We start from the raw sequence: 26264 nt of genomic DNA, 5'->3' as shown, positions 1-26264 counted from the left end.
ATGCCCCTACTTATACAGCCCAAAATGCCATTGGCCTTCCTGGCAACAAGGGCACACTGCTGGCTCGTATCCAGCTTCTCGTCCACTGTCACCCCTAGGTCCTTTTCCGTAGAACTGCTGCCTAGCCATTCGGTCCCTAGTCTGTAGCTGTGCATTGGGTTCTTCCGTCCTAAGTGCAGGACCCTGCACTTATCCTTATTGAACCTCATCAGATTTCTTTTGGCCCAATCCTGCTTAGACAGCTCCCCATGCTGGCTTGTGTGGATCATATTCAAGCGCCTCGTGTCTTCCCAAGCATGGTATCGGGAGCCTAGGTGGCTAACTGAGGCTCCGTAGATGCCAGAGGGTGGCTAGCTGAAAGTTAGGCATTGCAACACTGAGTCCCCAAGTGCCTTTGTGGCTCGGGGCCTGAGTGCAGAAGTGCTCTGGGTGTGTTACATTTCACCCACACACAGGGGTCTGCACTAATGATAATTCTTTGAACTGCATTTGAAACCTTCCCGCCATCCTGTTTTTTCCTACGTGAGGCTAAGGTGCACTCAGAGCTTGTTTCTGCGCTTCAAAGTGAACTACGTGCCAGGGATAAAAGTAGGATTCCAATGACTTTGAAATCCCCAGGCACAGAGAGAATCTCAGTTCTGGGTCAGTTCCTTCCACTAACAATATATCTCAGGAAGGGCAATAGCTGAAGAATGGATTATCTGCCTAGTCACTTTAGCAAAGGAAACATGACCCTAGTCTGCAAATCAGTCAGATGTCTAGCTCTTTGCCCCTCCCACCAATTAAATGGTTATTTTTACCCTATAGCTGTTGGCTTAATGTTTCATTGTACAAGAAAAGGGACCAGGGAAATTTTGACACTATTAAAATAACAGCTTAATTTACCATGACGTCCTCTCGCTCTGCTGATCTCTGAAATAAGGACAAAGTGAGAGATGAGAACTGCCCTGCACACAGATGCTCTGAATAGTCTGTATTTTCATATAGAGTCTATATTAGGACTAAATGGGATTTACAAAATGTAGCCAGGATCTTGCTACAAACAAACAAGCAGAAATGAATAGGCACTAAATTACCTGAGAGTTTCTACTTTGAGCTCCAATTTGAGAAATCACCTAAGAAATGTTTCAGTCAATCCCTATTCGGAACAGTCTCAAATTTAAATCAGTGGGAACTGGGCACCTAAATGCCCTTTTTTGCTTTGTTCCTTCCCTTCAAAGCATCCCATACTGAAAACTCCGTTAACTTTAAGTGAGGTTTAATATTAGCAAAACAAAATCTAGAAGAATGTGTTATATAAATATTAAACCAAACCAAAACACGAAATTTCAATTAAATTTCTAATCCAATCCTTCTCCCAAGTGGAATATTCCTGTCCCGCAATGTGAACACATGTGATAAATATTAAAAGTCAAGAACATTCTCACAGCATGCAAAACACACACAGCTACTTTCAACAAAACCCCAACCTCATCACCTAACAAGAAGCAAGATAAATAAATACAGACTAAATTGTATGGGATTCATCTTGAACTGTAGTGTGATTAGCGAGAATCTTCACTCCCCAAATGGAAGAAAATTATTTAGATAAAATCAATAATCCAGCAAAAGCAGCTAAGAGTTGTCATTTACCCTGATTCAGTACTTTAGGAGAACACTCCAATGGTTTGGATTCCATCTGCCAAGACATCGTATCTGATCTGGATTTGGTGTTATTGAAAATTATGACACTGATAGAAAGGTGGGAAATGCAAGTGGGCCCCGAGGCCCTGGGCTTCAGCCCCTAAAGCCCTGCCCCCTTTCTGAATCCAGCCCTGTGAGCACGGGCAGGAGGACTCAGGAGGAGCAGGGGCAGCCCTGCAGCCGGAGAGAAGTGGCGGTTTCCCCTTCAAAGTGGCGGCCGCCCGGTCTCCTCCTGAGTCCTCCGGCCCATGTTCGCAGCGATCCCGCTACCCGCACCTCCCACCTACTCTCCTGAGGCTGCAGGTCAGCCTCCCTCCCTGCTCCCCTGCCCCCAGCAGTCCCGCCCCGTGGAGCAGCCCCCCCGCGGGGGGCATGCCAGTGCTGAGCTGCCTGAGTGCCTGGCCCTGGGGCCCCCTGTTGTTGGGGGCCCCGGGCCAGGGCACCCTGTGTTTAATGGGACAGCATGGAGGGAACTCAGAGATAAGCATGGAAGAAATACAGAAAAGGAGCATCTAGGTCTCAGTGTGGTGTATTCAGGGCTGTGATGGAATTGCAAGCTAGCACTTTAAGAGCAGTAGGGATGGGGTGGGGGGGGGTGTTCCTGATTCTCCTTCCCAGCTAGGACACTGTGTAGGGAAGCATGAGATCTGGGAGCATCAGTCAGTCAGTCAGTAAAAAACCAGCCTAGAATAAAGTTGGGTGAGTGGTGCCTCTCTGCCTTGTGGAGCAGCCTGCTTTGTCTCTCTCTGTTTTGGGTTACTGCGTGTTTGTGACAGAAGGTACCTCTGTTTCCACAGGCTACACGCTATGCAATCATCTCTGTACACAGGATGCCTTGTTAGGTATCATTTGAAAATTCATAAATGTTTGGTCATTGTTGTCCTGATAAAATATGCGTGGCAACATTGTATGTGAAGTTATAAGATTCCACTGTAAGATGTCCCAAACTGAGTTTGCAAACAGGTCTGTGTCCAACAAAGGAATGTGTTCTCTGCCGACTGCACTTAAGCAGAAAACAGAGTCATCAGTCAGGAAGGGCAGACAAAAAAGCCTCAAACAGGTGAGGAAAAAGCAGCAGGAAACATCCTTTGCTACAGACTGTCTCCCGAATCTCAGCTGGAAATGTTTTCCAAGCTGGGGACTGACACTGTAAAAATTAGGAACAAAATAACTCAGAATACCTCCTTTCTCTGCCCAGCGGTACACTGCAAGAGAAGGGACAAAGAAGCAGCCCTGACACAGAAGAAGAGTCCCTGGCTTAAGACATTTGGAAAGTAAGACTGTCGAAAGCATGTGATGAGCAAAACTTTGCTTTGAATTTAACGGTTTGTTAAGTTTGGCATCAGTTGTGCTTTATCTTTATTTTTCTTGTAACTATTCTTGACTTTATTCTGACCGGTCAATGTATGAAATTCAAGATGTGACAGATAGGTTGAAAGTCAGGAGCAGTGTTTCCTCTGTTATTCAGGGGACACCATCATAGAACCTAATCACATTAGCCACGCCATCAGGGGCTCGTTCACCTGCACATCTACCAATGGGATATATGCCATCATGTGCCAGCAACGCCCCTCTGCCATGTACATTGGCCAAACTGGACAGTCTCTATGCAGAAGAATCAATGGACACAGATCTGACATCAGGGATCATAACATTCAAAAACCAGTCGGAGAACACTTCAACCTCTCTGGCCGCTCAGTAAAAGATTTAAAGGGAGGCAATTTTGCAACAAAAGCTTCGAAAACAGACTCCAACGAGAAACTGCTGAGCTTGAATTAATATGCAAACTAGATCCCGTTAACTTGGGTTTGAAGTGAGACTGGGATGGCTGGATCATTACACATATTGAATCTATTTCCTTAAGTTAAGTATCCTCACACCTTCTTGTCAACTGTCTAAATGGGCCATCTTGATTATCACTACAAACGTTTTTTTTCTCCTGCTGATAATAATGCATCTTAACTAATTAGCCTCTTGCAGTTTGTATGGCAACTTCCACCTTCTCTGTATGTATATATGTATATATATATATATATATATATATATCTTCTTAGTACATGTTCCATTCTATGCATCCAATGAAGTGGGCTGTACCCCACGAAAGCTTATGCTCAAATAAATTTGTTAGTCTCCAAGGTGCCACAAGTCCTCCTGTTCTTAAATCCTTAGGGAACTTTTACCCTGAAAATGTAATGCAGTGAGTAAATTCAGGCATCTGCGGGGTCAGAGGCAATGATCATAGTGGAGCCTAAAATTGGGACCTAAATCAAGGGTTTAAGTATAGAATCATAGAATCATAGAATATCAGGGTTGGAAGGGACCCCTGAAGGTCATCTCGTCCAACCCCCTGCTCGAAGCAGAACCAATTCCCAGTTAAATCATCCCAGCCAGGGCTTTGTCAAGCCTGACCTTAAAAACCTCTAAGGAAGGAGATTCTACCACCTCCCTAGGTAACGCATTCCAGTGTTTCACCACCCTCTTAGTGAAAAAGTTTTTCCTAATATCCAATCTAAACCTCCCCCACTGCAACTTGAGACCATTACTCCTCGTTCTTTCATCTGCTACCATTGAGAACAGTCTAGAGCCATCCTCTCTGGAACCCCCTTTCAGGTAGTTGAAAGCAGCTGTCAAATCCCCCCTCATTCTTCTCTTCTGCAGACTAAACAATCCCAGCTCCCTCAGCCTCTCCTCATAAGTCATGTGTTCTAGACCTCTAATCATCTTTGTTGCCCTTCGCTGGACTCTCTCCAATTTATCCACATTCTTCTTGTAGTGTGGGGCCCAAAACTGGACACAGTACTCCAGATGAGGCCTCACCAATGTCGAATAGAGGGGAACGATCACGTCCCTCGATCTGCTCGCTATGCCCCTTCTTATACATCCCAAAATGCCATTGGCCTTCTTGGCAACAAGGGCACACTGCTGACTCATATCCAGCTTCTCGTCCACTGTCACCCCTAGGTCCTTTTCCGCAGAACTGCTGCCTAGCCATTCGGTCCTTAGTCTGTAGCGGTGCATTGGGCTCTTCCATCCTAAGTGCAGGACCCTGCACTTATCCTTATTGAACCTCATCAGATTTCTTTTGGCCCAATCCTCCAATTTGTCTAGGTCCTTCTGTATCCTATCCCTCCCCTCCAGCGTATCTACCACTCCTCCCAGTTTAGTATCATACCTAAGTATCTCTGTGAGCTGGGTCTCTGGGCCTCAGTCCCCATCTGTAAATGGGGAGAATGACTGTCCTGCCTCCCAGGGGTGTGGGAGGGCAAAGACTGAGCACATGTGAGATGCTCAGGTACTATCCTAACAAAGGCCACAGATAGAAGAGGTTGCTTATAACCATGGCTTAGACCATGTCTATCTCCTTCAGCTGATGTGCTTTTAACACCTACCACTCATGCCTGTAACATTCCTACAACAGTTATTGAACATGGGTTAGCCTTTTATAAATGGCACCTTACTGTGATAGAGGTGTCATGACAATGATTGTGCACAGACCAGACTAGACCCCAGCTCCATCACCTGTGATGTCTGCCCAAAACTACCATGAGCAAAACCAGTACACTCTGTTCCTGGCTACTGCCACTTTCTGTGCTGGTTTCATACTAAATTTTGGGAGAGGGAGGCTATTTGTGTATTTTCCAGCTCTGTCCACCTTGGTCTGGGGTGAAGCACAGTCTGAATGCTGATATGAGCCCTGAAATGTGATCATCGGTCTCTTCACTGGTGGGTCACAGACAAAAGGACTAGCCATTTATCCTGGAACAGGTTGAACCTCACAATCCTGCCTAGGGGAACAGATGCCAGAGCATCTGCTTGCTGGGGAGGAAAGGGACTTTTTAAAACTTCAGGGGGTCCCCGCTCTTTAGTCCCTAAAGCTTCAGCCTGATTAAATGCTCACTGCATGGTTGTGACATACACTCCCCCACGTAGCCTCTATATCCACAAATTCACCACTGTTATAGGATTATAATATGTTTTGTGTAAAGTATGACTGGTGAGGTATCATCTGAAAGGCAGGATATGTTGAACATTACTATCCTGTTGGATTGTGTGTATTACCATTGTAGGTGAAGGTATGAAGTTACCTATTGGTTTGTTCCAGAAATGTGTGGTAAGTGGGAAACACCCACAGTTCGCTTTTCAGTGTCAACAAAGGAGCAACTAACCCTGGCAAGACAGATTTACATCAGGACTAGCCAGACATGTATTGACGGCCCATTTAGGAAGATCCGCTCTCTCAGTGGCCCTCCCAGAGACTCATCAGAGAGCACATACACAATGGGGGCTGCCTAAGTGTCTTTCTAGCACCCGGAAGAAAGTATAAATGCGGGACCATGACATCACCACTTCACCTCTCTCCTCCCGCAAGTACTCTGAAGATGACAGGAACATTGGGAAGACAAAGACTTTGAAGAGGGGAGATTGGTCCCAGGCTGAGAAGGGGATTCAGCCTGTGTATTAAGAACTGAAAACCTCCTGCAACATCTAGTGGGGTGAGAAAAGCTGCTTGATTCAGATCTGACTTAGGCAATGTCTACACTGTGTACCTTACCGCAGCACAGCTGTGCCACTAAAGCCTTGCTGCTGGAAGACACTCAGTGTAGCCGCTCTTTGTCGGCAGGAGAGACCAAATAAAACCACCCCCAATGAGGGGCAGTCGCTGTGTTGGTGGGAGAGCGTCTCCAGGTGACAAAGTGATGTCCACACCAGCACTGTTCGTCTGTAAAACTTTTGTCAGTTGTGTTTGTGTTTTTCTCACACCCCTGGATGACAAAAGTTTTACCAACAGACGTGCAGTGTAGACAAAGCCTTGGTCTGATAAAGTTCAGGATTTAGCCGGTGATTTTATTTTTATTTCTCATCTAACCAACTCTGATCTTTATGCCTATCACTTATAAACACTTAAAATCTATCTTTCTCTAGTTAATAAATGTTTTATATTTTATCTAAAATAGTGCAGTTTTTGGTTGAAGTGCTTGGGGAATCTGCTCAAATTACGAGGCCTGGGGCATGTCCACTACCCTTTGATGGAGTGGTAAACTAATTAATGAGCTTGCGCTGAGCAAGAAGGTCTTGAGCCATGCAAGATGGTACCTTACTGGGTGCCAGGCTGGGACTGGGGGGAATTGCTGGAGTCTCTCTGTGTACAGTTCATGAGCGGCTTAGGGTATATCTACACTTCCTGGTAGATCAGCACTGCTGCAATCGATGCAGCAAGTGTCAATTTACCAGGTCTGGTGAAGCATGCTAAATCAACGGGCGATGACCCTCCCATCGATTTGCATACTCCACCTCCCCGAGAAGCATAAGGGAAGTCGATAGGAGACACTCGCCCATCGATGCAGTGCAGCGTAACCACCACGGGAAGTGAATCTGACAACGTCAACCTCAGTTACGTCATTCATGTAAGTGAAGCTGCGTAAATTAGATTGATTTACCATGGTAGTGTAGACCAGCCCTTAGAGAGCATTCATGCAACTCGGCTGGGTGTGTCTCTACATATTGATACAGCACCTGGAGTGGGTCGCTGCTTGTCAGTGGCACAGCTGTCTAAGACACAGCCCGGCTGAAGAGTTTAAGGGGGCACAGTGGTCCCACAGTCCAGGTTGTACTGTAGGGAATGTCACAATGGTGATCATAGCTTCAGAGAAAATAAGCCTCGACTCTGACCTCAGAGGAGGAGTGAGGTGACAGTTTTAAATAGCTTTGTTCTCCCCTCTCCAAGTGGAGACGGGAAGAGGTTGATAACTGGAGGGCACCAGGCACAGTCACCCAGATACACTAACAGGGGGTGCTTCGAAACCCAGGTAATAACTTACATTGATTGCACTGACGCAGAGACAGGGTCCCCTGCTCTCACTTGTGTTTCCCTCAGAGCTCTCCTCCACAGGCAGTTTCTCTCCAGTCCAGAAGTGCTCACCTCTTTTTAGTCCAGATTCAGGTGTTTGTTTTGGAGACCTCAGATCTTCAGCTCTAAAGATAAAATTTACTCTTGTCATTCACGCTCCTCTTCTCTGTTAACACAACAAACTCCCTGGGGGGAGAAGGGTCTTTACAGTGTTGTTCATGCGATTAACAAGGGGGTGTCTCAAAATGACAGATCATTTCTAAAATTATTTTTACTTTTCATTCCCTCCCCTGTATGACCCACCAAACCTGAGGAAATTAAGTTAATTTTAGCCAGAAATGGAATACAGTATTGTCAACCAACCTCAAGAGTTTAAAAATCATGAGTCAGGCCTCAAATGTTAGTTATATTGGCTTAAAAATCATGGGATTTAAAAAACAAATAATAAATGTTGGGTTCTTTTTAATTTGCCTTTTGGTGTCTAAGCCTTAAGTGTGTATTTACGCATGTTTTCACGCTTTACCATATAACTATGTGGGCTAGAAACTTTTTTATTAAAGCAGAGGTTCTCATGACATTTTTTTTTCCCAGCATCTGGAACTTTAAGAAATACACACAAAAAAGTTGTGAAACTCATGATAATGCCATGAGAGTTGGCAACACTGGAAACACTCCCGAACCTACAAGGGACAGAGGGAAATTTTCCAGGGCAAGTTGAGAGTATAATGTAGGGAGTTCTTTCAGCGAAATGAAAGACAACTCACAAACCCACCTTTGCCTGAGGCCTTTTATATCTGCCTAGAAGGGAAAGAGAAAGACAGAAAGTTTCAGGTTCCATTATGCAGGGAGGACATAGTGGGCGTTTCAGAGTCATGGAATTTCAACAAGGAATTAGATGTAAAACCAGAAAGTAATCAGAGAAAAATGGCATGTAATTTTGCAAACACATCCAAAACTGGGACAACTTTACCAGAAGCTACCCTGACCCCTGTCTCCCCTGAACCTGGTCTGTCCTGGTCCAATTGCTCTCAGAACTTTAGCCCTCCTGTCCCTGGACACCTGCCTAGCCCTGGCTCTCCCTCCAAATTCTGACTCTTGGAAAACCCTTCCTGCAGTTCAGACTTATTAGTTTAGGAGGCCTGGATCAGCTGAAGCTGCTTCTGATGTGTTAAAAGCCTGGATTAGTTTATTCTTGAAAAATGATACCAAATACCAAAGAGGCTGCAAGGCTCCCAAGAGGTATGGGGCTTATGATGGCCTCAAATAATATATATATTTTACAGTCTGTTAAAAGCGTTCATATTTGTCTTCTCCCCCCCTCCATGTCCTGCCTCCCGCCACACACTGTCCATTCGCTGGCTGAGAGAGAAATGACAGCTCTACCCAGTGCATCAAGCCTCCTGCCCAGGCACTGAAGGTTGGCACTTTAGAGTCAATGGAGTACCCCACAGTAGTGGGAATATTTACACTGAATTGTTGATTTGTACCTTGTGATGAATGTCCTGTGTTGTGTTACTGATACTGTGAATTACTGGGTCCAGGGATGTATGATCAAGTCCATATTTGGGAGTAGGAGCCTCTTCGCAGATACGAATGACACGACCAGCAGTCTCCTGTTTCTCAGCCATTCGCTCTCTGATGTTTTCTCTCTCTGCAGGGAAGTGAATGGCGGGTATTGACACCATGTCTCCTGCCGTGAAGAATTCCTATCCCGTGTCGCCCACTCCCCCTCCGCAGCTGACCAGTTGCAGGAGCGTCTCTCTCTAGATTCCATCACCTGCACCTCCGTTACAAAACTCCCCTCCCCACAGAACCACCCGCCCTGAGAGCCACTTTTACCTGGACTTCTTCACGTCTCCTGCAGAGCAGTTTTACTGGCCATGGAGAGTGAGTGAAATCTGCTGAAGACTTACTAAAAAGAACCTTCTCAAACTTTTATTTTGGGGTGACGATACCTCCCCCCACACACATTTTTATGGGGAGCTCAGCACTCGCAGTCCCTTTGATTTCAATGGGACATGTTGTTCTTCGACACCTCTAAAAATCAGGTCTTTGGTATCTCAGGCCTTGGCTACGCTTGCAAGTTAGAGCGCATTAAAGCAGCCCCAGGCACCATAACTCCTGAGGTGTCCACATTGGCAAGGCACTTAGAGTGCCCGGACTCTGCGGCTGGAGCGCTCCTGGTGATCCACCTCCATGAGAAGCATAAAGCTTGCTGCGCCCCGACTGGAGTGCTGCCGTGCCAGTGTGGACGCCCTGGTCCTATAGTGCGGCTCTGATCGACCTCCAGAAGTGTCCCACAATGCCTGTGCTAGCCACTCTGGTCATCACTTTGAACTCTACTGCCCTGCCCTCAGGTGACCAACCCTCAGACCCGCCCTTTAAATTCTCTGGGAATTTTGAAATTCCCCTTCCTGTTTGCTCAGCCAGGCGTGGAGGGCTCTCAGTGAATCTTTCCAGGTGACCATGCCTCCACGCGCCAGGCGAGCCCCAGTATGGAGCAATGGCGAGGTGCTGGATCTCATCAGTGTTTGGGGGGAGGAAGCTGTCCAGGCCCAGCTGCGCTCCAGCCGTAGGAATTACGATACCTACAGGCAGATATCAAGGGCCATGATGGAAAGGGGCCATGACGGGACGCACGGCAGTGCAGGGTTAAAGTGAAGGAGCTGCGGAACACCTACTGCAAAGCCCGCAAGGCAAACAGCCGCTCCGGTGCTGCCCCCGTCACCTGCTGTTTCTACAAAGAGCTGGACGTGATACTTGGGGGCGACCCCACCTCCACTCCGAAGAGCACCGTGGACAGTTCAGAGGCCTTAGCAGCACAGAGTTCAACAAGGCAGGAGGAGGAAAGCAGGAGCGAGGGTGCTGAGGAGGAGGGGGGCCCAGAGCCAGAGGACAGCCCGGCAACCCTGGATGCATGCAGCCAGGAGCTGTTTTCAAGCCAGGAGGAAGGTAGCCAGTCGCCGTGGATGGTGCTTGGGGAAGGACAAACACCAGAGGAGGTACCCGGTAAGCGGCTTTTATTTTGGAAGGTAGTTATTTGGTGCGGGCCCTTGGGGTAAGGAGGGTTAGGGCTGCATGCATGCCTAGATGCAGAATAGGGCGTTGATGTGCTCTCTCACATCGCAGTAATCAGCCTCAGTGATCTCTTCAAAGGTCTCATGCAGAAGCTGGGCAATCCACTTGTGCAGGTTCCTTGGCAGAGCTACTGCACTCCTTGTCCCAGCCAGGGTAACATGTCGGCGCCACTGTGCCGTGCGGGGGGACCATTGCTGCACACAGGCAAGGGGCATAAGCACCAGGGCGGAAGCCGCAGTCTTGCAGAAGACCCTCCCTTGCTTCCCAGGTCACCCTCAGCAGCGAGATATCTTCCAGGACGAACTCATCCTGTGGAAAATGTGGGGACAGTGTTCAGTACAGGGGCCCCCTGCAGGCTGTTGGCTGTCCCCAAGGCACAGAGCCCCAGAGGACAGTATGGCCCGGAAACAATCAGTCCCCCTTTCCTCTGTGCTTACTCACCATTTTGGGGCTCCTGTGCCTCGCATTGGGACTGTTAAGTCCCACACTACAAGAAGGATGTGGATAAATTGGAGAGAGTCCAGCGAAGGGCAACAAAAATGATTAGGGGTCTAGAACACATGACTTATGAGGAGAGGCTGAGGGAGCTGGGATTGTTTAGTCTGCGGAAGAGAAGAATGAGGGGGGATTTGATAGCTGCTTTCAACTACCTGAAAGGGGGTTCCAAAGAGGATGGCTCTAGACTGTTCTCAATGGTAGCAGATGACAGAACGAGGAGTAATGGCCTCAAGTTGCAGTGGGGGAGGTTTAGATTGGATATTAGGAAAAACTTTTTCACTAGGAGGGTGGTGAAACACTGGAATGCGTTGCCTAGGGAGGTGGTGGAATCTCCTTCCTTGGAAGTGTTTAAGGTCAGGCTTGACAAAGCCCTGGCTGGGATGATTTAACTGGGAATTGGTCCTGCTTCGAGCAGGGGGTTGGACTAGATGACCTTCAGGGGTCCCTTCCAACCCTGATATTCTATGATACCTGCCACTAATCTCCTGGTAACCTATTACCTGACCCTGCCTGACACCTGACTCTCAGCTTGCCCTCTGGCCTGTCTCCCACGTTGATCCCCTGGTAGCCAGGCCACACACATCCCAGCTGTGACACTTTGTTTGGCCAGAGTGATGCAAAGTCAGAGTGCTAATCTGAGAATGGGAATGTGACAAATAGGCCATAAGGAAGGGTTTGTGTCTAAGAATGGACATTTCCTGAGACTGTCTGAGCCTCCCCCAGTCCCAGCAGGGTAACAGGGGACAGACTGGCAGCCTGCTAGAGAGTATAAGGAAGCTGAGAATGAGGGGACTCTCTTCAGTATCCAGTCACAGGAAAAAGTGCAGCATTTCCCTGGACAAATGGTGACCACCTGGGCCTGTGGGGATGGGCTGAGCTGAGTGATCTCAGGTTCAGTTACACAGACACTGATACGTTGCTCCCAGGTGCTGATCCATCCTGGTAACTCCGTAACCCCCAAATCCTTATGCACAGACACCAGACCCATTCTGTTACCTTTCTGTTCCTGTAACTCTGTCTCCTCAGCAATTTTCTTTCCAGGGCAGAAGTTTTTCAAGTTAAATGGTGTCTGTGTCTGTGTCTGAGAAGGGGCATCTTCAGACCTGAACACAATAATTACTCTAATCATTATCTACATTCTTTATGCATTAACAGAACAACTATTGGGGGTAGAGAAGGAAGGAAGAGGAGAAAAGACCTTTTAAATATTGTACAAATGACTAACACATGGGCCTAGGATTTAGCAGAGATGATGTGGCCAAATCACAGAAAAATTCTACAATCTCTTTCATCATTTTCTTTCCTTTCCATGCCTCATACACCTTCCTGCTGAAAATAACCTAAAGCAGTAAAAAAGCAAAATGACTCCAGATTCCAGAGGAATAAAGGGAAAATTGGGATCTAACATCCAGCACTGTCCCGCACTCTCAACCTCTCTTTACATTGGTGTGTGTATGGGGTAGGAATAGGCTGACCAGAGAGCAAGTGTCAAAAATCGGGACAGGAGGTGCTTACGTGAGAAAAAGACCCAAAAATCGGGACTGTCCCTAGAAAATCGGGACATCTGGTCCCCCTAAGTAGGAACTTTCCCCCAGAGATTCCTCCCACACCACAGTGAATTTCACAATCTTACCTTTGCCTCTGGCCCTTTATATCCACCTAGAAGGGAAGAGAAAAACAACATTCAGATTCTATTCTGCAATATGGTTTATACCTGATCCTGTGGAGATTAATTTCTGCGAATCAGATTGTAAAACATTGTCTGAAATCCCCTCCTGTCTCCTCTAAAATAAAATTCTTGTACACTGTACACACCTAGCCATAGTCTAATCAGGTTTGTCAGTGTTGCTGGCATCAACCAGCTCCTGGGCACAGCCAGGCAAACCATGGCTGCCTCCTGCCTTTGTGTGGAGTGGGAGGGGCTCTCTGCATCCTCTCCCCATGCTGCCACTTGGTCCTTAAGGGTCAGACTGTCCACAGAGCTCAGCGCCCAGCAGCTCCCATTTGTTCTCAGTGCGGGGCAGGGAAAGCCATGAAGAGTCTCCCTTGTTCTCAATGGGAGCTGCTCATCATGAGCTCTCGTTGGTGTATAAAGAATGCCCCCAGGAGGGCACTTCCAGCTGGGTGTCTCCTCCTCCGCATGGCCCAGTCTCTAAAGACGGAGAACTATTTGCCTGGGCCAGAAGTGTGTGTGTGTCTGTCTGCACCTGCAGGCTATTCCAGCGGAGAAACACACCCGCTGCGCTCTCTGCTAGAGACCTTTGGTTCTGTCTTGCCTTGTTGTTCTTTTAATGGAAAATTCATTCAGACTGAACAAATGTGTTCTTTTTTGTGTGGGCAGAAACAGAACTCAGTGTCAGTTGCTTCTCAGAGGGTTACTGTGACTTCCCCTATAATATTAGCTTTTCCATAGAGGAGCTTACCGTTAAAAGTGTTACTAGGTTGTCAGTTACTTTCTTCAGCCTCTCATGCTCCTCCTCTTGTTCAGGAGGAGAAAGGTACTTCCAGACCTCCCTCACAAGCTGCTGCAGCTCGCCAGAAGAGAACTCAATTGCCCCCAGCTGTTCTGCTATTTTTTCCTTCAGTAAGAAAAGTTACAAAAGAGAAAACAATATGTTGGTATGCTGGAAGGTGTTAATGGCTGTCATCAAGTGGGACTTGGATCTATAAACATTCAGTTTTCAGAGTAACAGCCGTGTTAGTCTGTATTTGCAAAAAGAAAAGGAGTACTTATGGCACCTTAGAGACTAAACAATAAGCTATTACCAGCAGGAGAGTGAGTTTGTGTGTGTGGTTTTTAGAGGGGGGGGGGGTTGAGAAAACCTGGATTTGTGCTGGAAATGGTCCACCTTGATTATCATACACATTGTAGGGAGAGTGGTCACTTTGGATGGGCTATTACCAGCAGGAGAGTGAGTTGGGGGGGGGGGGGGAGGCGGAGGGTGAGAAAACCTGGATTTGTGCTGGAAATGGCCCAACTTGATTATCATACACATTGTAAGGAGAGTGGTCACTTTAGATAAGCTATTACCAGCAGGAGAGTGGGGTGGGAGGCGGTATTGTTTCATGGTCTCTGTGTATATAATGTCTTCTGCAATTTCCACGGTATGCATCCGATGAAGTGAGCTGTAGCTCACGAAAGCTTATGCTCAAATAAACTGGTTAGTCTTTAAGGTGCCACAAGTCCTCCTTTTCTTTAAACATTCAGTGTCATTAATTGGCCTGCTTCCCTCAGGATAAACAAAAGGAATAATAAAGCCCCTTTACGTAGTGTGATAACTGGACAGAAAGAATCCATTGCCCAAAGCAATGGACCTCATGGCAAGGCCTGAAAAGAACCTAGGCCATGTGGGCTGAGGTGTTCCCTGAATGCAAAGACGGGGGAAGGAGATTGTTTGACAAGCTCTTTGCGTGAGAGAGGCAGTGAGCCTCGGTTGTTGGGTTTTTTTTACTTTCTCCGCAGCATGGGCACAACTCAAGTGCTGGTTTGAACTAGAATAAATGGGGGATTCTCTGTAACCTGGAGTCTTTAAATGAAGGTTTGAGGACTCCAATAACTCAGCCAGAGGTTGGGGTCTGTTACAGGAGTGGATGGGTGAGGTTCTGTGGCCTGTGATGCATGAGCATGCATGATGTGATGTGCAGGAGGTCAGACTAGATAATCATGATAGTGGTTTCTGTCCTTAAAGTCTCTGAATCTCTGAGTCAGCCACCAAACAGGGGAGAAGCCATTGTGCGTGTGATCTTGAGATGGAGCAGAAGGACAGAGATCATTGGGGCACAGGACTGGCTCGAAAAGGGGGCTTGGAAACCGTGAGCAAGGGAATGGCAGGAGGTTGGAATGGGGGTAAAAAAATTGGAATCATGTTTTGCTAAAGGGGGAAATGGGAACAGGGAATGGGAGTAAGGAAGTTGGAATCATGTTTAGCTAAGGGTAGGAATGGGAACAGGGACACAGGTGTAAGGCTCTGTGGTGTCAGAGCTGGGAAGGAGGATACTAAGGAAGGAAACTGGAATCATGCTTGCTGGAAGTTCACCCCAATAAACATCGAATTGTTTGTACCTTTGGACTTCGGGTATTGTTGCTCTCTGTTCATGCGAGAAGGACCAGGGAAGTAAGTGGGTGAAGGAATAAGCCCTCTAACAATATTGTGTTCAGGGAACTAGGACTTTGTGTCCATTACTTGTAAGTAAACAGGATTGCACCAGAGAAACACCTGATTCGGATCATCCATTTTTCCTCTGGATGCAACAACCAGTGAGTGCCGAATACTGACTAAGTGCTTGAGCCCAAGAGGCAGCGATGTTATCAGATGGGGTCACACTTCCTGTTTCCTATTTGCATTCTGAAGCAGGAAATATTACACTTGTTTCAGTCTGGGACCTTCCTCTAGGCCCTATAATAATATCCTACAAATAAGGGCTGTCAATTAACTGCTGTTAACGCATGTGACTAACACACAGCACAATTAACGTGTTCATTATTTTAACCCATGTTAATCGCAGACCCTCTGGGTGGAGGGCGGGTGGAAAGACATAGTTCTCATTCTGGCTCCATCAACCTTAGCCTGGTCCAGTCCACACAAGAGATCCACTTCCTGGACACTACAGTGCTAATAAACAATGGTCACATAAACACCACCCTATACCGGAAACCTACTGACCGCTATTCCTACCTACATGCCTCCAGCTTTCACCCTGACCACACCACACGATCCATCATCTACAGCCAAGCTCTGCGATACAACCGCATTTGCTTCAACCCCTCAGACAGAGATAAACACCTACAAGATCTCTGTCAAGCTTTCTTACAACTACAATACCCACCTGCGGAAGTAAAGAAACAGATTGATAGAGCCAGAAGAGTTCCCAGAAGTCACCTACTACAGGACAGGCCTAACAAAGAAAATAACAGAACGCCACTAGCCGTCACCTTCAGCCCCCAACTAAAACCCCTCCAATGCATTATTAAGGATCTACAACCTAACCTGAAGGATGACCCAACACTCTCACAAATCTTGGGAGACAGGCCAGTCCTTGCCTACAGACAGCCCCGCAACCTGAAGCAAATACTCACCAACAACCACATACCACATAACAGAACCACTAACCCAGGAACCTATCCTTGCAACAAAGCCCGTTGCCAACTGTGCCCACATATCTATTCAGGGGACACCATCACAGGGCCTAATAACATCAGCCACACTATCAGAGGCTCGTTCACCTGCACATCCACCAATGTGATATATGCCATCCTGTGCCAGCAATGCCCCTCTGCCATGTACATTGGTCAAACTGGACAGTCTCTACGTAAAAGAATAAATGGACACAAATCAGATGTCAAGAATTATAACATTCATAAACCAGTCGGAGAACACTTCAATCTCTCTGGTCACGCAATTACAGACATGAAGGTCGCTATCTTACAAGAAAAAAAAACTTCAAATCCAGACTCCAGCGAGAAACTGCTGAATTGGAATTCATTTGCAAATTGGATAGTATTAATTTAGGCTTAAATAGAGACTGGGAGTGGCTAAGTCATTATGCAAGGTAGCCTATTTCCCCCTGTTTTTTCCTACCCTCCCTCCCCCCCCCCCCCCCCCCCCGACGTTCTGGTTAAACTTGGATTTAAACTTAGAGAGTGGTCAGTTTGGATGAGCTATTGCCAGCAGGAGAGTGAGTTTGTGTGTGTGTGTGTGTGTGTGTTACCGGGGTGGGGGGTGAGAAAACCTGGATTTGTGCTGAAAATGGCTCACCTTGATTATCATGCACATTGTAGGGAGAGTGGTCACTTTGGCTGAGCTATTACCAGCAGGAGAGTGAGTTTGTGTGTGTGGTTTTTGGAGGGGGGTGAGGGGGTGAGAAAACCTGGATTTGTGCAGGAAATGGCCCACCTTGATTATCATACACATTGTGAAGAGAGTGGTCACTTTGGATGGGCTATTACCAGCAGGAGAGTGAGTTTGTGGGGGGGGGGGGGCGGAGGGTGAGAAAACCTGGATTTGTGCTGGAAATGACCCACCTTGATTATCATACACATTGTGAAGAGAGTGGTCACTTTGGATGGGCTATTACCAGCAGGAGAGTGAGTTTGGGGGTGGAGGGGGCGGAGGGTGAGAAAACCTGGATTTGTGCTGGAAATGGCCCAACTTGATGATCACTTTATATAAGCTATTACCAGCAGGACAGTGGGATGGGAGGAGGTATTGTTTCATGGTCTCTGTGTGTATATAAAGTCTGCTGCAGTTTCCACGGTATGCATCCGATGAAGTGAGCTGTAGCTCACGAAAGCTCATGCTCAAATAAATTGGTTAGTCTCTAAGGTGCCACAAGTCCTCCTTTTCTTTTTAGGGGAGAAGTAGAGACCTTGGCACCCCCCCTCCCCTCCCAGGGGGGTGACCACATTTCTTAAAGTAAAACAGTCAGGAGGGCTTGCTCCAGCCACCCCCCCTTGCAGGGCTCACCCAAGCCCCCCTCCCTTTGCCTCCTGGGACTGGGGCTGACCCCCCCACCCCACCATCGCCCACCTCTGGGGCTGAGCCCCGTGCTACCTGCAGCTGGGATTGAGGCTGGTTGAGCCCTCCCCTCCCTGAACTCCACACTGCCCACTGCGAGGTCTACCCCCGCCCAGCCCTGTGCCGCCCGCAACTGGGGCTGACCCCCCCATGAGCACTATGCACCTGGGGCTGGGGCTGACCCCTCTGAGCCTGGGGGCTGACTCTCACTCCCAAGCCCCATACCACCCGCAGCTGGTACTTAACCCCCTCCAGCTCTGCACTGCGCACGTCTGGGGCTCACCTCCCCCCCAGTCCTGGGCTGCCCATGGTGGGGGCTGACACCCCCCTGGGCTGCCTGCGGCTGAGACTGATCCCCTCGCCCTCAACTCTGTGCCTCCCCTGGCTGAGGCTGATCCCCCCCACCCCAGCTCTGCACTGCCCACCCAGGGGTCAGCTCTGATGCCAGCACTGCCCACCAGCCGCAAATTTCTCCACTTTCTTGCTGGCAGGCCGTGCTTCATCTGACCCCTGGGCAGAGCCGCCACTCTCCGCTCTGCCTTGCAGCAGGCACAAATGCCCAGGTTTGGCAAAAAGCTAGGGCCGGCTGGGACAGGGCTGAAAAGGGGACTGTCCTGGCCAAAATGGGATGTATTGTCACCCTCGCCAGCCCATGGCCTATCGTTCCCGGCCAGCCCCTCACTCCCAGGACCAATCCCCCTGCGTCGTGCCCCATTGCTCATAGCTGGCCACTCACTGCAGGGGTACCCCATAGAGAACATGGGCCCGGCCAGCTCAGCCTCCCCACACCAGCCTCTCCTCCCCTGCAGTATGAGGAGTTCCTGAGGTGAAATCCACCCTCAGACAAGGGCTCACTCAGCTGAAGGGAGCTCACTGAGCTCAGTAAAAGGAAGTGAGCCTGGCAAGCCCAGTACCAGAAACCACCCTTCCAGAAGCAGCAGCGAGGCACATCCCGCACCCGTCTCTCGCACAAGTTATTGCTTTCTCCCCCTCCTCTTTGCCATCACCTGTCCTCCCTGACTCTCCTCCTGCACAAGTCATTGCTTCCTTCCCCCCTGCCCTGTCCTCCCCCAACACTAAATGCAGTTGTCTGAGATGAAGCTCTTTGGACAGGAGGTGAACCTGGTGAGCTCAGAATCCCAACCCAACGGGAGCAGCATCAGCAATTCACCTTTCTCCTGTGCAACCCAGGCCCCTCTCATCTCCGGAGTACTGACTTTCTGAGATTAAAAAAAAATCTCACCCCTTTAATAAGCCAAGGCTCCTCTGAAGGACACATACAGAATCGTATACAAAGGCCAACCCCGCAGCAGCAGGGGGGGAAAAGTCTCCTACACAATTCATTCCCCTTCTGAATGTTAATCCTGAGGTAAAATCTTTCCATATCCACGGCAAGGACTCTTTTGAACAGGACACAAATATATTGATTATACAGAAGAATTTATTGAATTATTCCCAATAGTGACACAGTGTTTTCATGATCTGGAGCGATAAAATATCAGAAAGTTAATGGAGCAAAGCAGCAACGGTTCAGGTCTTTTGAATGGGAAGTTTGTTCAAAATGCTGCCAGATGGTTCTGTGGCTAAACAGACTGTTATCTGTAGCTATTGCAAGGCTGAGTTCCAGTACCGTAGAAACACTTCAAGTCTGCAGTCCCACCTATGTGATAAACATGCTTTTGTCTCCAGATCTTGCACTACATATAACCCACAGCCAGCAAACAAATCCAGCCAGCCATGGCAGAGTACAATTACAGAGTTTCAGGGTCCCTACAAGCCCATGGATCAAACAAAATACAACACCTTAACCAACGCTATTGCAGAGTGGATAGCTATGCACGGCAGACCACGCAACGTTGTAAATGACAGAGGGCTAAGAGATATTATTCATATTGTATCTTCCGATCAGTCATACGCCTTGCCCTCCCGAGGAGCCACTGCATCACGAATAAACGACCTGTATGACAACGAGAAGACTATGATGTGGAGCTTCTGAAAAATGCACTGGCTGTTGCTCTGACCGGTGATCACTTATCGATGCTGCATGGACACTGCAGTCGTTTGCTGTAACAGTAACTCATGTGGAGGAGAGACATTCTGCTGAAGCATGTGCAGAGCATCTCATGGATGTTGCACAAGATTGGAATATTCAAAAGAAGGTAACAACAATTAGTACTGACCGTGCACGTAATATGGCAGCAGCAGCCAGTCGCTTGCCTTTTGCACACATGGCGTGCATTGCTCACAGTCGTCAGCGATCCATTACAGTAGCGCTCAGTGATGCTGGTTTTGAAAACGTGCTGGCAAAATGTAGAAAAACTTGTGGGCCATTTCAAACACAACCCTGCTAACAGTACAGAGCTAGGAACACAACAAGCTGCAAACGGACAGAAACAAGAACCTCTTGTACAAGCTATTTCAACCAGATGGAACTCCACATTGGCTATGATTCAGTGCCTGCTTTGCAAAACGTCTCTATCACATCCACGTTAGCTCTTCAAAAGCACCATTTATCAGTGCTGACAGATAAGGATTTTGAAAAACTGCAAAAGCTAGAAACAATGCTTGAGCCCTGCAGGTTTTTGACTGAACTCCTTGCGGGGAGGAGGGAGCAAATTGTATGTCTCCTGCTCTGTGGTTTTACCCACATTCTGCCATATATTACGCATTATGGCAGTCTCTGATGACAACCCAGCACATGTTGCTAGATTTAAGAACACTTTCACAACAGATTTTACAAAACGCAAAGAAGGTACCAATGTGAGATTTCTAAAAATAGCTACAGCACTAGACCCTACATTTAAGAATCTGATGCACCATCCAAAATCTGAGAGGGACGGAGTGTGGAGCATGCTATCAGAAGTCTTAAAAAAGCAACATTCCGATGTGGAAACTACAGAACCCGAATCACCAAAAAAGAAAATCAGTCTTCTGCTGATGGCATCTGATGAAAATGAACATGGGTCAGTCCGCACTGCTTTGGATCTTTACCAAGCAGAGCCCATCATCGGCATGGATGCATGTCCTCTGGAATGGTGCTTGAAGCATGAAGGGACATATGAATCTTTAGCGCATCTGGCACATAAATATCTTGCTACACTGGGTACAAGAGTGCCATGCAAACGCCTGTTTTCACTTTCAGGTGACATTGTAAACAGCATTATATCCCACAAATGTAGACAAGCTTGTTTGTCTGAGCGATTGGCTGAACAAGAAGTAGGACTGAGTGGACTTGTAGGTTCTAAAGTTTTACATTGTTTTATTGTTAAGTGCAGTCATTCTTTTTTACATAATTCTACATTTGTAAGTTCAACTTTCATGATAAAAGATTCCACTACAGTACTTCAATGAAGTGAATTGAAGTTTCTTTTTTACAGTGCAAATATTTGTAATAAAAATATAAAGTGAGCACTGTACATCTTGTATTCTGTGTTGTAATTGAAATCAATATATTTGAAAATGTAGAAAACATCCAAAATAGTTAATTAAATAGTTAAATAATAGTTAAATAATAATTATAATATTATAATAATAGTTAAATAATTAAACGGCACATTCTTCCTCTTTCTTCATGTCTACATATCATGACATCGTCTTTGCCAAACCATTCCCAGTAGCAATATGCCTCCAAAGGGCAGAGTTAATGCTGTGTTGGAGGAGCTGGGGAACTTTAATGATGTATTTCCTAGTTTTTAAAAGTTAAAGATTTTTGTTATCTTTACAATTCGTTTCAGATTTTCAGAGGTTTAAGTTTAGCCACTCTCCATATTCTACAGGAGGACGAGGCAACCTTAACTAATCTAAATATATATTTTGCTTTGTAAGAACACTTTTTTTTCCCTTTAAGAGTGAGACATGGTGGGGGGAAAAAAGAGTTTCAACCCCTTAGTGTTTTCAATGATCTCGTTCGAACCTGTTCCAAACCAGGCCCGGCAGTCAGACTGACACAATAGCTCCAAAGGGCAAATGCAGATTCCCAATCCCTCGGGGAGCATAAAAGGCCCTAAACGCAGTGGAGCTCCCGGAGTTTGCCCAGTAGATTGATGACTGTGTGACTGGAAATCCCTGCGTGGGGAGCACACAAGCATCCTAGCTGTGTCTACAGCCTGTGGCCTGTAATAGTGTCACTGGAACAACTTTACAGCTGTTCTGTGTCTAGCTACTGGCCTGTGGGGCTGGAGGGTAAGGAGTCCTTTGTCCCACACCCTGCTATGTGCAAGCCCCATTGACTTGCTCCTCAGGGAGGTGTGAACCTAAGCTCCATCTAAGCTGTGTGGCCATGCGGCTACACAGCTGCCTATTAAGCCCCGGGCAGGGGCTTGGGGCTGAGGTGGGGAGAGCTGGCTCTCCACCAGCATGGACCTGCCATGGCCGGGGGAGAGGCGCCCCTACCCTGGCCCCAATCTAGCCCTGGCACAGTCCTGCCGCAGCCAGGGGATATGCCCCCTCTCCAGCCCCCACTCAGCCTAGCCCGGTCCTGCCACGGCCATGGAATGGCTCCCCCCACACAACCCGGCCCCGCTGGAGCTGCTGCGGCTATGGAGAGGCACCTCTCACCTGGCCTCAGGCTGCTGCGATGAGAGAGGGCTGGGGCAGTCCTCTCTCCCTGGGGCAGCGTGCACCCCAACTCCTCATCCCAGGCCCCACCCCACAGCCCACACCCCAACCCTCTGCCCCAGCCCTGAGCCCCCTCCTGCACCCCAAACTCATCCCCCACCCCACCCCAGAGTCTGCACCCCCAGCCACAGCCCTCACCCCCTCATACACCCCAACCCTCTGCCCCAGCCCTGAGCCCCCTCCTGCACCCCAAACTCATCTCCCACCCCACCCCCAGCCACAGCCCTCACCCCCTCACACATCCCAACCTTCTGCCCCAGTCCTGAGCCCCCTCCCACACTCTGAACCCCTTGGCCCCACCCCCGCAACACCTAACCTCCATATTGGTGCACATAACAAAATTCATGCCGCACTTAGAGGGAACAGTGGTGTGAACTTTCCCCATGCATTTGAACAGTTAATTCTGAACCAGAATGATGACAAAGTCACGAATAACTAGTTCAGAGCTGATCATTTCAGTAGATACATCCAGCTTCTTGTGTAGCTGTAGCGGGGTAGTCACCCCGCTCCTGCCCGGAGGGCCTAGAAGCAGCCCCGGGAGGGCTGTGGCTGGGGAAGGCTGATTGGGGGAGCAGCCCCAGCTGTGGCCACGCCCCAGTCAGGGCCCAGCTGGCCCTTACAAGAGGGCAGTGGGCCAGGACCAGACACATTCTCTCTCTGCCGGTAGAGAGAGACGGGCCTGGCTGCTAGGGAGCAGAGCAAAGCACCCAGAGTGGAGCAGGGCTGGGAGAAGGCCAGAGGAGCTGGGGGAGCTCCAGCCTGGAAACCCCCCAGGCTGCAGGCCTTTGATGAAAGGCCAGGAAGGCTACTGGGGTTGCAGAGGTGCAGCCCAGGGTAGGCCAAGGCAGCAGGTCCAAACTCCCCTTGCCAACGATGAATGGCTTGTACACTGCAGTCTGCCCCAGGGAATGGGGACTAGATAGTGACGGGCAGCAGCCATAGACTGAGGCGAGGTGGGGATAGAGGGTTGGGGGTTCCCCGGGGAGGGGAGACCCAGAGACGGCGGGGATACTGCCAGGGGGCAGCACCCAAGATAAAGGGGCACCGGGGTCCGGGAGGGACACGGGGCCTGAGGTACGCAGGACACCGGCCTGCAGAGGATGCTCTGGAGCTGGCAAAAGAGCTAATTCCCAGAAGGACAGCGGGAGGCGCCGCAGGGGAGAGTCATCGGAACGCTGTAGTAGAATAACAGCCACTCACTCGGATCTGCTTCCTTCTACCCCTTCTTACCCCGATGCCTGAGCGGAGTAATAGGTGCTTTTAACAATGTTTTTTTTTAAAAAAATTAAGATAAGGAAATTTATGAACATCTAGAAATGGTTTGTGGCGCACGGATAGAAGGAGAGAATGTCACTGCTTTTAAGCAATGACTGACAGGAATGGTCTGAGCATACATGTGTGGATACTTAGCTGCACAGGGAAATGTTGAATCAACTGAACTGCTCTAAACACACAAAGTCTTCGAGAATTAACTGTCTTTTCTCTTGCTGTCCCTCTACGGGCACATGGCCAAGGGAATGATCACCCAGCTGTGTGTCAGAAGAATCCTAAATTATAGCCCTGTCACCGACTGTGCTAACCATACTTTGTACTTGCAATGCACTTTACAGACATTTTAACCTCACAGCACATATGCCATAGGTAAATCTCACTGTCTCCGACTTATGCACTGGGAAACGGAAGCTCAGTGCAAGTTCCCCAAGGTCAAACAGCCAGTCAGTAGAAGAGCCAGCATAGAACACAGGAGTCCTGAATCACACTCACATGCTGAATTTACTAGGACACATCACTTCTCTGGTAAATCACTCCCCTTTTCTGGGCATGCACAACTTTATTTGCGCGTTTAAATGGCTCGGCAGCTGCGTTACCATTAGTGCATGTGAATATTTAGTGTGCCCCTCTATTCGTGGTAATCACATGTGAAAATGAGGACATGCAGTCCTGCGTGTGTTTGTGCACATGGACCGCCAGCCTCCCTTTCCAGAAACATAACCCTTTATATTAGTAGGGAAAAGATGTTTTCCCCTGAAGTTTAATAAACAAAGCAAATGAATGTTCCCTACCCTATACTCCTGGATAGCCTCCTCCATGGGAACCACCGTGTGATGGCGGTGACGCCAGGATCTATCGCACACCAGGCATAGGGGGATTTGATCTTCTTTGCAGTAGAGCTTCAAAGGCTCTTGGTGTCTCTCACACATATTTCCTCTGACAGGTTTTTCCACAATTAGTGAACTTAACTGGGGTATTGAATCCACAATATTCTTCAGCTCCCTGTTCGGCCTTAAGTTGCTCTTTTGGAACCTCTTTCTGCACTGAGGACAGTTATTCTCCTTTTCCTCGCAGTGCTGAGCGATACAGTCTGTGCAGAAGCTGTGTCCACACTCAGCAGTCACAGGGTCTCGAAATAAATCCAAACAGATGGAACAAGTAACTTGATCTTTAACATTTTTTGTAGGATCTGCCGCTGCCATGGCTCTTTCTATGGGAGGACAAACAAGTTCCTTGTCACCCTCATGTATGCTGCAACGTGTTCATCTCAGAGCAGAAAGGTACCTCTCTCCTCAGAAAATGTCAGTCCAAAGGTCTTTGCTGCATTTGGATCCTGTTCCATAGAGCTAGACCCTAGAGACTGAACAAACACCTTTGCTCTCTTGGTAGCATAGATAAGCTTATCCCCATGTCGCTGAGAGCTCCTCCCCTCAGGCAAAATGGGAGGGACTCAGTGGCCCTGTCCGTTCTAGGAAAATTACCCATTTTTGACAATAGTTGTCAGATCCATCTTATCCCTGAACTGGTGTTGAAAACAACCTGGCTGCCCATGTAAACGAGATATCAACCATTTCCAGCAACACTCCAGACAGTGTGATACAGTCTGTCCACAGTAGACCAGGGCACCTCTTCAAGGTCACAGGGCTGCCAAGTTTGCCAAAAGTGGTTTTCTCTACAATGCTTTACTATGTTCACACTGAGGAGGCTAGTGAGTGTGAGCATCTGCAGTGTGTGCAGGGCTCTACCCAGGCTCCCAGATCACTAAGCTGAAGGGGAGAAGGTCTGTGAAGCTGGGCAGAGGCAAAAAACTAGAACACAAAACCCGCCGAGTCCTAAATGCCCCAACAGATGCACATGGAAACGCACACAATATTCAGCTAAAAAAAACCCCAAAAAAACACCTTTGTGAAGGTGAAGTTAAGGCAGCTTCTGCACAGCAGGGGCTTCTGCTTCCTACATCTCTGTGGCATGTGGGGTTCAGCACCTCAGACACAACCGTTAGAAAGCAGGAAATGCTCAGTGAAAGGTCTCTCCACACTGACCCAGAATGAATGTCAGTGCGACGGGAAAAGCAAACCACAGACTCCTGAACGCCAGGAAATGCACAGTTACAGGTGCTGCTTCACACCCAGCCCCACCAGCGGCACCGAGCTCTTCCCTTAACTCAGCCCTTCTCTCCGGGGCGGATTCATGATTTTGCCGCCCCGAGGCCCTGAAATAATTGCCGCCCCCGCCCCCCATATGAACTTGTTTTAGTTTTTTTAAAAAATTCGTTTGAACTAAAATGAATCTAAATATCATTAAAATAATTGAACATTTACAAGTTTTATTATAAAGAGAATTACAAGTACAGCGGACCCTCGCTTGAACACGCGTCTGTATAGCGCGATTTCGCTTATAGCACCGGACCGCGCATGGATCCAAAACCCTGCCTTCAAGCGGGGGTCCGGTGTATATCAAATACTTATTTTTTTATTGTATGTAGATGAAATAAAAGTATGTGAGTAGTAAGTAATTACATTCGTTTATGCCTACACCTTTGAGCGGCAAACTTATTAATTAATTCTGTGTAATCCAGAGAAGTTGTTAGATCCTTTTCAATTGTCAGGAGAGAAAGGGAGTTTAATTTTTCTTAACTGAGATTAGCCCTCAAATAGTTTTTCACCCTTTTTAATGCCGAAAATGATCGTTCCGCTGAACAGTTTGTAGCAGGTTGCAAACGAACATTCGGAAGGCACTATCAATATTTGGAT

The 26264-nt window shown here is 48.0% G+C and overlaps 1 protein-coding gene and 1 pseudogene across 1 annotated transcript in view; one reads left to right on the top strand and one right to left on the bottom strand.

Moving 5' to 3' along the window:
* The window catches only part of LOC144263760 (zinc finger protein RFP-like), a 28994-nt gene extending 4281 nt beyond the window's left edge, over window positions 1–24713 (bottom strand). The window contains exons 1-5 of the mRNA XM_077814739.1: window positions 24303–24713; window positions 13531–13686; window positions 12741–12766; window positions 12104–12210; window positions 886–912 (exon numbers count right to left, since the gene is read on the bottom strand). Coding sequence (XP_077670865.1) covers window positions 886–912; window positions 12104–12210; window positions 12741–12766; window positions 13531–13686; window positions 24303–24713 — 727 coding nt within the window. The remainder of the gene's footprint in view (window positions 1–885; window positions 913–12103; window positions 12211–12740; window positions 12767–13530; window positions 13687–24302) is intronic.
* LOC144263804 (E3 SUMO-protein ligase ZBED1-like) lies at window positions 19132–20842 on the top strand (annotated as a pseudogene).
* Window positions 24714–26264: the final 1551 nt, after the last annotated feature.

This window comes from Eretmochelys imbricata, chromosome 4 (genome assembly GCF_965152235.1).
Source record: "Eretmochelys imbricata isolate rEreImb1 chromosome 4, rEreImb1.hap1, whole genome shotgun sequence".
Taxonomy (NCBI): domain Eukaryota; kingdom Metazoa; phylum Chordata; order Testudines; family Cheloniidae; genus Eretmochelys; species Eretmochelys imbricata.
This window is presented reverse-complemented; position numbering and strand designations above follow the sequence as displayed.